At 31.8% G+C, this 12200-nt stretch overlaps 1 protein-coding gene across 1 annotated transcript; it reads right to left on the reverse strand.

Annotated features, from left to right (window-relative positions):
• Positions 1–49: 49 nt before the first annotated feature.
• LOC7462860 (transcription factor MYB44) lies at positions 50–1409 on the reverse strand. The gene has a single exon (XM_024595947.2). The coding sequence runs from the start codon at positions 1253–1255 to the stop codon at positions 332–334; it is 924 nt and encodes a 307-aa protein (XP_024451715.2). The 5' UTR covers positions 1256–1409; the 3' UTR covers positions 50–331.
• Positions 1410–12200: the final 10791 nt, after the last annotated feature.

Below are 12200 nucleotides of genomic sequence, written 5' to 3' on the forward strand. Positions count from 1 at the left end.
AATCCCAGTTTTCTTTCATTCTTTTGCCTCTTAAATTTAACATTGAAGATGGTCCACAGCAAGATCAATTTATATATATCCAAATTCACTGAGATTCTCTTCTCTGGTGAACGAAACTGCCCTGTACACCACCAAAATTACTACTCCAGTATAAAGCGACGATTAAAGAAACTCAAAAAAAAAAAAAAAAAACAGATTGTTTCTTCTTTTTTTTTCCTCCTCCTTCATGGTGTCTCCGATTCTCGACAAGTCAACTCAGCTGCATCATCATCATGATCATCCCGATGATCATGATCATCACTAACAAACTACTTCTCTTCCCTCTGTTTGGCTACTCGATTCTGCTAATCCCAATTCGCTTAACGACAGCGCTCCTTATAGCCTCTGTTCCCAAACACAGCCCATTTTGCTTAATCCCAGACATATAACTCCTCACTTCCTTCCTTATCATCTCTTGCATAACTGCCAAAAACTCTGAACTGAAAAACTGTTTCTCGTATCCAAATTCAACATTTTCTTGCGCTGCTGGAATTTGCTGCTGTTGCTGCACAGTAACTGCAGCGGGTGGAGGTGCAACCGGTGTTTGCGTCTGGCTATCAGCACGCGATCCGGATCCGGATCCGGATCCCGGAGTCTCACAAGTATTGGATCCAGGCAGAGACAGGCACAGTGAAGTTGGGGGATCTGCAGTTGGAGAGGACACATCAATGGACAAACTTGGTGGAACAAGAGAGGCAGTTCTAGCCAGTGGTCTGTAAACCGGAGATGAGTTCACACCGGGTACACTTGAATCGCTCAAATCGGATCCTGAAGGGCTACTCGGGTTCAAGTATAGACCCGAACCAGCCCCGAGACTTGCGGATCTTTTAAGAGGCTGTTGGTGTGCGTCGTCGTTTAAGTCATCAGACATAGAGGAACATTTTCTCTTGAGGGTTGAGTTCCAGTGGTTTTTGATAGCGTTATCGGTGCGTCCATTGAGGAGGCGAGCGATGGTGGCCCATTTGTTGCCGAAACGAGCATGGGCCCTGATGATTGCGTCATCCTCTTCGGCACTGAACGGTCTGTGCTCGACCTCAGGGGATAGCTGGTTGCACCATCGCAACCTACATGATTTTCCAGATCGACCAGGGATTGATTTGCTTATTAGAGACCAGTTTCTTGGTCCATAGGTTTGGACTAATCTCTGTAACGCCTCATCTTCTTCAGGGCTCCACGGACCTTTAATCCGATCCACATCTTTTCTTGTAGAAGCCATAGATTGATTTAGGGATAAATTAAATCCTAAATTTAAACTGAATAGAGAAAATTAAGCTGATAAATAGAGGATATTTTTTTCTTGTGAAGTGGTGGAGGCGGAGCCTCACCTTAGTATATATGAAAGAACATGGTGGAAGTGGTAGGGAGAGGTGTATATAAGTGAGGGGCAAGGATGCCTGGTTAAGCCGGTTATAATGACCGGTCATAGCCGTTAAACAGTGGGGATTCTTCCTGGCAAGGCAGTTACTAAGAAACAGCTGTCAAACTAACACGCGTCGTCACTTCGTTTCTCTAACTTACACGTATTATTATCACGCACTTCCACTCAAAAAAGAAACAACTGGCTTATCTACTGTTTGCATTATACGGCTCGTGAAGTTCACACACAAATATAATAGAGAGAGTGAGAGAGAGAGAAACCCGTTAAAGGAACTGAAATTCAAATTTTAAAATTGTAATTGTTTTTTTTAGTTATTAGCTTTTGTATTTTAAAATAATTTTTAATAAATTTAATGTTTTTATTTTTTAAAATTTTTTCTAATATAATAATATTAAAAATAAATTTTAAACCATAAAAAACTCTTTCAATATATTTTTTAATAAAAATTACTTTAACAAACAATTAGTATTATAATATCAAATAGACTGGAACGTGTTTTGTATAGTGGCTAGGATATTATTTGTCTGAGATCTTAATTTTTTATTTAAAATTAATTTATTTTTATGTTATTAAAAGTTCTGATGTATAAATACTAAAAATAAGTTTTAAAAATTAGTTATGAAGCTAACTCTGATAAGCGACTGTTTTGGAAGTTACACAAAGAGGGGTAAATCTTAAGGGAAAAAACAAACAAGAAGGAAACGTGGGGGTTAAGATAGAGACCCGAGAGAGGGAGATATGAATGGGATTCTTATCTGATCATATGATAAAAGAACATTTTTTTAAAACATCATTAAGAAAATAAAAAAGGCAAATGAAGGCGGGGGTGGGGGGGGGGGGGGGGGGGTGACTTTGACCGAGCCAGGCTGGAGAGCATTAACGTGAAAGGATTTTGTTTTAAATTGATTTGAAATGGGTAGGGGTGAAAAGGACGCTCGGAAGTGATGAGCTGGCACATAAAACGACAAAAGTTTGGAATCAGAATCGGGGGACGAACGGTACTATTGGCCCGTTTGTCTTTAAAATCTGATCATGATTTTTAAAAAACATTTTGATTTTTTTAAAATTTAAATTATTTTTTTATATTTCCAAATTTTTAATATAATATTAGTACAAATATATTTTAAAAATATAAAAAATTATTTTAATATATTCTCAAGCAAATAATATTTTAAAAAATAATTTATATTTTACTTTCAAATATACTCTAAAATCTTTGCCATGTATACTTCATTTGGAATTTGTTAAATAATGTAATTATTTTTTAAAGTATTTTTTTTATAAATTAAAATAATATTTTTATTTTTAATGTTGTTATATTAAAAATTTTAAAAAAAAACTTGAAAAGAAAAAGCATTACTATTTCCCACCCTCCTAACGGCCTACTCCCCCACCATTACCACGTGTCAGTCACGCTCCTCTCCTTCCTGAACTGCCAAAACTGACTGCATCGTCCTTTACTTGCTTGCGTTAAGTCGTTCGTTTAATACTTGTTTGTTCTCTCTCCTCTACGTGGCTTCCTAGTTGCTACATTTTGAATTTTTAAACTGTGAATACGAGACGGATACCGCCTCTCTTGTGTATCAAAATCTTGGACTTCTTCCGTGCTAGCCTTGGAATGCATGTCCTCTTATTTACTAAAATAATTTGCGCCGAGGGAATCTAAATTCGGAGAGACCATGGCTGCAAGAAGGTTTTTTGGTTTCTATTTGACAAATAGTTAAACAAAACAGTTTTTTCTATAAAAAAAAAAATAGAGAGGTTATTAATGAAAAACAAAATTAATTTTTAAAAAAATCAAACCCTTATGCCAGGCTAAAAAGGAAAACCCTAGATGTCCTTGGAGATCGAAAAATCTAAGTTTGAGTTTTTGAATTATGAAAACTTAGATTTCAATCCATTTTTATTTAAAAATATCAAAAAGATATTCTTAAAATCACTATAGGCATATTTTAAACTGTAAAACAATCTCTAATTAATGTAAATATAAAAAATCAACCAAATAAAAAAATTCACAAACCCTGATCTGTTATTTTTTTTGGCATGCGTGGAAGGAAACAAATTTCGATTAAACTCTTTTCTACAAGACAACCCATTTGACATCAAAATTAATTTTTAATTTAATATCAGAATATTTTTATACATTTTTTAAATGTGAAAGCAAAGAAAACAAAACAAATCACAACACATAAAAACAAATGTCTTATAACTTGTGATGATAAAATTATAAAGAAATTAAGTTTCTTGTTCGAATTGAAGAAAATTAAATTGGCATTTAGTAGCAGCTTGAAAACATATAAGAGTATGATATGCATCAAATTTGATTTTTAAAGGAAAAGACAATAAAAATTAAGTAGCATTATCCAAAAAAATGATATAGTAATATTCATATAAGGTGGATAAAACAGGAACTAACCTCTTACATCTGAATATATAGAACTCTAATGGTTTTAAAACATAAACATGCATGTTTTTAAATGGCATATAACATGGCTCTTAGTTGGTTAAGGCGACGATGATAAATAGTGGCAAAGACATGACTGGTAGATAATTTTTATAAATGAAAATAGATAGAGAAGCTGAGAAATTATAAAGATCATCACTAAATGGTTAGCGATAAAAGATGGTCCCCACATAATCTTTTACAAGGAATAAACAAGCATGAAATTCAAAGAAAACATTGTTATCTAGATAAAAGCCTTGAACATATAGAAGATTTCTATGAATTTATGAAACAAGTAAAACTTCATTAAGTATAAAAGACTTAGAAGGAGAATAGACGGTGGAAGTGTTATTATGTACTATTTTCAAAACTGCACCTTTGTCCACTTGAATATGATCTTGATAGTCATAGTTTATATTATAAAGATGGATATTATCCATATCATTGGTAAGATGATGGGTAGCTCTTGTGTCGTGATGCCACTCTTTATCAACACGTTGATAGTTGGCAGCAATCATAACTTGTTGTTGATTTGTATGAGATTGTAGGTCCCAATAAGAAAGATTAAAGTGATGATAATATTTTCTGGTAGTATAGCTCGATTTGAAGCATACTTGACATATAATTGATGTTATATTGATTTGAATAAAGAGAGTGGAAATAAGTATCACGTCTTCTACCATTGTAGCCACCACGACTACGATTGGCAAGATGAAAATGTGCAACTAGCTAAAAAGTAGGCTCATGGTGTTGTTGAGGTTACTTGGTGTCCAAGTTTAGTAAGACAACAATGGGAAAGGGCTTATTATTATGATTAATCCATGACTCACATATGAGAAGCAGTGAGTGAAGCTCCTTCAAGGTTACAAGATTAGATTGAGAAGTAATTATGGAGGCCAATAAGTCATAACCGGCTAAGTTCTATAAACACATAGGTGATAATGTCATCATATTTAAAGGGTTGTCCAGCAAGAGTTAGTCCATTAGTTGCTCGTACGATATAGAAAAAATATGTATCGACAAACATAACACCTGTTTTAATATATACTAGGCGAGTGCAAATCTAAATTGCTTTAGCACGGGAGAGTGAAGAAAAAATTTGTTCAATGCAAATTACTAAACTTCACGAGAGATTGTATGAGACTTGACTTGAGTAAGAACATATTTAAAGAGCGAAGAATTGGACGACGTCTAGGGTTAAAGAATCTATTAATCATATTATGGATTGAGGATTGAGAATTGAGAATTTTAATAATGGTATATGTGAGATATTGGCATTTAGGTAGCCAAAAATAGTTTGACCTTTGAAGTAAGGTAAGACTTGAGCTTTTTATATAAGATAGCTAGATAAATTAAATTTGTCATTGATAGCAAATGAAATATTAAAAGGGGTTGGGATAATAGTAGGATTGATAGAATTAGTGCTAGAAGCATAGGAGGATGAGGAGGCCATTTAGGTTTCGAGAAACAAAAGGAGAGACAATAGTCTTAGTCTTGGGAAGGCTTTGATGCCACGTGGAAAATTATAAATTTTATTGAGTTGCATATGTACAAGGATTTTATTGAGATCTTTTTTTATATAATTATTAATAATATTTTTTTTCCACTAATATCTAACCTTTAAGTTTATGAATACACCAAGCATCTCTGAGAACCAAATTTTCACACTTTTAAGGATTAGTCTAATAATAATTATTCTTGTAATACTTCACCTCTATTTTTCTAACCTATAATAAACACCACATAAAAATAATTAGCAATGAAAACCACCCACGAATCCTACTTAAGTTAAGAAGCGCATATAAAAAGTAATTTGAATAAAGTTTTTTAAGACAACATTGGTACTTAAAAAGTTTACAGTCATGCATAATTCAGGTTCCTTAATGAGGTAAATTATCTGGCCCCCAGTCCACCATCCCGTCATTTCTCTCGAAGCTTTATTACAAGGAGAAATAACAGGTAAAAAAATAGAACGGAGGAGAGTAACAATACAGATATGAGAACGACATTGCCCTCCTTTTATAAAGGGATACAGCACATCAATAAAAGCAATTATTAGGTCTAAAAGATAAGGTAGTGTTTCACCTATAGCTATTATTTTTTAAAAATAAAATATATTAAAATAATATTTTTTTAATTTTATAAAACTTATTCCTAATATCATAACATTAAAACAATAAAAAAACATTAAAAATAAATTTAAAATAAAAAAATATTTTTTTATAAACAAATATATTCTACTTCTTACCTCCCCCGGGATGGATGGATGGATGGCTGGCTGGGATGGGATTATGTTTACCAAGAACTGGGAGAAGGGAAACAGAAGCAGAAAAAAAGGGACAATAAAAGAGAGAAAATAAATACATGATAATAAAAAAGCAACAAAAACAGAAAGCGGAAAGAGAGGGGAAAAGAGCGGGTGTGCTTCTTTTCAACATCCAGTCGTTTTGAGGGAGACAGCTGTTTAAATCTGCCCTCCTGACACCCCCTGCCATTAACCACTCTCGTTTCCCACACGAACCCTCCTCTTACCTAACCCTGTCCTTTAACCGTACTTCCACATGACTTCCTACTCCGAACGAGTACGATGCACGTGTTACCCGATAAGCACAATCTTTATGATCTTCGCCTCGGAGTTCTTTTAAAGAACATTTTGTTTTTATTTCTCTATATATATATTATGGATGCATTTTGGAAATCTGTTTAAAAAAATTCACTTTCATTAAAAAAAAAAATAGCTTCAGAAGTTTTTTTTTTTCATTTTAAATAAGGAGAGAACACTTCTTATAAAGTATTAAAAAACTAATTAAAGTCGCATAGTGTTTTGTATTTTAAATATAAAAATATTTATATATTAATAAAAATAATTTTACGTGTTTGATGTTAGTATAAAAATATAAATTTCTAATGAGCATGTATATGAAATAATAAATTATGACATGTAACTTTTTTATTTATTTAATATCTTAGTGCATGTGATGTTTTAATTTATATAATATTTCTTTTGACTGCGTTTTTTCCTGCTCTTTGTACGCCCTTTCCAGCTAGTTATTCTTTTATAATATACAATAACAATACACATTAGATTATTCTTTTTTTTTTTTAGTTTAATGTGGGTGTCCGGGCTAGCTTGCGCGTACCTCGACTAATCTCACGGGCCCTGAAGTTAACAACCATGTAAACCTCCAGTGACCATCATATAAGCAACCACAGGGCTCGAACCTGAGACCACAGAGGGAACAAATCTCTTGGTCCCAAGCTCTTACCACTGGGCCACTATCTAGATAGCTCACATTAGATTATTCTACTTCCCTTGCATGTGGCTCGGTTCAGATTTCTTTATCTGACGCTAAGAATAATATAGTCATTGATAACATGTTTTACACTGTTATTTTTTTAAAATTACAAAACAAAAATTTAATGTCTATATTTAATGAAATATATCAAGTTTTATATGTATTAATAAATGTTCAAAGAGTTTATAAAATGATAACCAAATATTAAACCGATAAATTTAAAAATAAATATATATTGCATCACACAAGAAACTCTTTAAAACTTTTTATTTTATTTTATTGTAGCCTACAACAATAGGATTGTTTCTTGTAGGAAAACTCATTATTTCAACTCTTTCAAAACAAAAAAAAAAGTAAGAATATTATCTCAAAATAAATATTGAATTGATTGATTTCTAATGAAATAATATTACAAACATAATTTTATTTGTTTAATTATAATTAAATTTAATTAAAGTTGAAGAAAAAAACAATTATGAAAAATTGTAAAAAAAATGTGCATGCTGATATGAAAAAAATACCATATAAAAATAAATTTTTCATCTAGTTCCTTACAAAATAATCAAACATTAAAAAAAAAATATGCCTTTTTTTAATACGACCAAATATTGAAAAGTATTCCAATTTTTCTGAAATGTTTTTCTTATATGAAATTCATTTTCTAACAAATACGCGAGGTCTTAGCCTTTAAGTTTTTCTTTGCGAGAATAAAGGCCCAGTTTAATGGAAACTAGTCCTAGGGGCTGCTATAAAATCCAGTTATGCTTTTAATCTCTATAATTTGATATCTTATCCCTTTATTAGTGTATTTTATAATATATCGTATTTATTCTGAAAAAATAAAAATTATTCTGGATGAAATTCTTTCGGATTTAAATTCTTTCCGGTTTATCTTTCGAATATGTACTTTGTTTTTACTGTTCTAGTAAAAAAAACTTATTCCATGGGGCTATAATCTACATAAAATGTGATCCCCCACCTCCCCGAACGAGACATTATTATTAGTATTCAGCATTAATTTTTTAATTTCTTCCATATTTAATTTAAACAAGATTCTATCTCATATTGTTAGTGTAATGTCCATCTTTAATAAATTAATACGAGAGTAATGCTAAATATTAAAAAAATTAACAAAAACACTTCCAAAATACATATGTATACTTGAATATATGTAACCTCCAAATAAGCCTTATTTTAAAATCATAGTCCTTCTATAGTTTTTTTTATCATTTTTTTATGTTTAACATCAATTTAATGCAGCACGAATCCTAAATGAAACATTAATAAATAGTTATAAATTCAAATTTAATGAACCTAACCTCTTGAAAATAAAGCTCAAAAAATTACGATCTTAGACAATGTGCCTAGGTTTAGCTTTAATGAGCTCAATCTTGAGGAAGAACCCAACCTAGAAGAAGATTTCAACCCTCACGAGGTTAGCCTCGAGGAAGACCTAATGCCATGGGCTCAGTCTTCGAGAAGAGTCTAGCTCTCACGAGGTTAGCCTCGAGGAAAACCCAATGCCATGGGCTCAGTCTTGGAGAAGAACCTAGCTCTCACGGGCTCAACTTATGGGAAGAGCTCAACCCTCATAGGCTCGATCTTGGAGAAGAACTTAGCCCTTATGAGCTTAACTACATTTTGAATCCTACTCTCCCTACATCCTTAAGTGTATCAAAATCTTCTGAAGATATATCGTATTTCCATCAATATTAATGTTGTGCAAATGATAATGTATAAGAGTCCTCTAAGGATCTATCATATTCCCGTCATATTAATGCTTGTGTAAGAGATATTTATTGCTCATTAATACTATCAAAGTAAAATTATACTCTAACTCCTCCTCTTCTTGCAAAGTACAAGACTCAAAGGCAATGTCAAAGCCATGAATTTTTTCTGCTTTGGGCTACAAAGCAAATACACATAAAATGTTTTTCAAGATCAATCATTAACTCGTATATATAAATTTGTCAAGTTAACAATGAAGTTTCAATTCAAATACATAACACAAAATATGAAAAAATAAAATTTAAAGTACATAAAATTAAAAAAAAAATACACTATCAAAGTTATATCCTTCGATGTTTTATGGAATAGAATTCATCTATGATCGAATCCGAATCGATATCTTCAGCAAACTCTCGTTCAATGTAAATCATCATAAAATCTGCTAAGAACTTCTCTTTCATTTTTTTCGAAGCACAATTTTAACATGTTTCATAGCTGAAAATGCCCGCTCTATGGTGACTGTGGAAACAAGCAAAGTTAAAAAAATACGAATCAACCTGTCAATTAAATGATAATGCTGCGACTTATTTGTTTCAATTAATCCTCGACATAATTCAGAAATGGTAGATATATTCTGAAAGCTCTTATGATGAATCACATCAATCTGATAATGCTCTAGCTGAGATGTCAAATAATGCATTTCTTGTTCATTGAAATCCTTAGGATAAAATTTCTCAGCAAGCTTGCAAATAACATCTATTGTAGAGCCAAGTATAAAGAGTTCCACTGTCTCATTACTGAATCTAGAATTTAATTTTTCCAACTGAAAATCTATTGTTGAGTTAAATATATATTAATAATAATGTTGGTAAATTGTCACTGATTCTTGTTGCTGACATGAACGACCTGTAGACTTTTTATACGAAGTATTTATATGTGGTATGTCAATCTCATATTGTGTGCAAACAAATTGCACATGTGTAAGGAGATGATCAAATCTAGCATCTCTCAAAGTTCAAAATAATGTTTTAGTAGTTGATACAAGATCCATTGCATTTAAAATGTCAAGAGATGTTTGTTGCAAGCTTGACAAAGTAAATCACTAGTCCTTATTATTTTTTAATTTAGCAGATAAAAAGTTAGGACTTGAAAAATCTTACTTGATTGTGATAGTTTTGCATTCTTGTGGCTCTATGTTTAAATTTCTCTTCAAAATCCAAGCTAAAACCCGATGTTGCCGAGAAGAAGAAGAAGAAAGTTAAAATCCTAAGGTGCTTCTCGAGTATTGATAAAGGTAAAGGAGTGGGTTTTAATAAATGATAGAAGAGAAAGTCTTTGTAAGTAGTGAGTTTTTATAAATGACAAAAGAGAAAGTTTTTATTTTTTATTTTAGCAGAGAGAGTATTAGGTTTTTATAAATATTTAATTTTTTACCTAGGCTACAGCCCCCCTTAGCTTCTTATACTCCTCCGCTTTTTTTCACAGGTTATAAATACCTCATGCATCCTTAAAGCTTCAGGTTCTGAATCTTTATTCTCCATTGCAAGTTTAATTAAGCATCCAAGAGTATCTAAATTCATCAAAAAAAATATATATATGTTACAAGTATAAATCAGATTATCTAAATCAAGAAATTAACTTATTATTCAAAATATTATCCTTCCTCTCAATCTATTTAAGATTTTTGGCGGGATCATCCAATAGTATCCAAAATATTATCGCTCCCTAATAATACCCATCAACTTTTGTCCGTCAACATAATGGCCACCATCCGTTCGAAAATGTATCGTGTCTCAACATGTAAAAACATAAGATCCAGTGAATTTGATAGCTCACTGTTGGAAACAAATGTTTAATTTTGGCTACGTAAGTAGCTAGGAAATATCTGGTTTCATATTCTTGGAGGTACGTGGTTGAATAGTATTTTAGAATTTAAATTTTATTTTATTTTATTAAAATTAATTTTATTTTAGAATTATTTTGATGTTTTAATAACAAAAATAATTTTAAAAAAATAAAAAAATATTATTTTAATATATTTTTAAACAAACAACAATTTGCAAAATAACCGATTACATTTCAAAACACTTTCTAAAATTTCATATCTTTTTTGAATTTTGACTTTCCGATTCTTTTTACTGAATTTTATTTAAATTCTGTATATTCTGTAATTTTGAGCCCCGTTTGTTTGAATTGAATTTCAAGTTGAATTTCATTGATTTTTTTATTATTATTATTGTTTTTTGATGTATTTGTTTTTTACGGTGAAGGTTGCGGAGTCTCTAGGGGATACATGTGGTGAGGATAACCATTGAGCAGAGAGATGGTCCCAGCGGGTGGCATGCTTAAGGCTTGCCTTTTAGCAACAAGTCAACAACTATAATGCTTTGGATTCCTGCAAATGTGCCATTAATGCTACAGGTTTTTTATGAGACATTTGTAGGCAGTGTCAGTGTGCGTGAGAAGGTGCACGCTTCCTCAAAGTACAGATAATTACGGATTAATCAGGCAATTAAGGAATGATTAAGGGATCTGAGATTGCCCTTTGGTAAGGCACGTGGTTTGGAACGAGGGAGGGTGTTTCCTCCCGTTCGAGCTCATGATTTAAGTATAGCCATTGGATTAAAAAAGATTATTAAGGGTGCAAAAAAGAAAGAAAAAGGTAAAGCAAAGCTTCCATTGACAGTGCCCAAAAGGCAAACCTACGGATCCAAATAGATCAAGAGAAAAAAAAATTGTTTCTATAATTTAAAAGCAAGTGGTATCGTGCCTCGTTTGAATCCACATGACGATGAGGAGAAAAAGGCCCCAGAGGATTGTGCACGTGGGAGAAGAAAAATAACCCAGGATTTAGCCCCCAAGAAAACTAATATATGTCTTTACCATTCAATATTCAAAACCCGAACAATTTATATGTTAGATAAAAACAAATGTGAAAACAGGGTGGTTATAAAGAGAATTTGCTAACTTAACTGCTGTCTAGTTAAGTTTACCAGTTTCATTCTATTAGGTATTGTTTTTTAAAATAATATTTTTTAAATATATTAAAATAATATTTTTATTTTATAAAAATTATTTTTGATAGTAATACATTCAAACAATTTGAAAATATCAAAAAAATTAATTTAAAATAAAAAACTTAATTTATTTTAAAACACAAAAATTAAAATCACCGTTTGCTTAATCTATTTATGAATTATTGGGGTGCCGCCCAGAACATTGAGAGTTCTATATTTCTAATTCTCAGCCGGGCAGTTAAATCGTGTGGAACCTAGCGCGGACACGTAGACAAATCGATGATGACTAAACGTCCGAC

This window comes from Populus trichocarpa, chromosome 2, assembly GCF_000002775.5.
Source record: "Populus trichocarpa isolate Nisqually-1 chromosome 2, P.trichocarpa_v4.1, whole genome shotgun sequence".
Lineage (NCBI taxonomy): Eukaryota > Viridiplantae > Streptophyta > Magnoliopsida > Malpighiales > Salicaceae > Populus > Populus trichocarpa.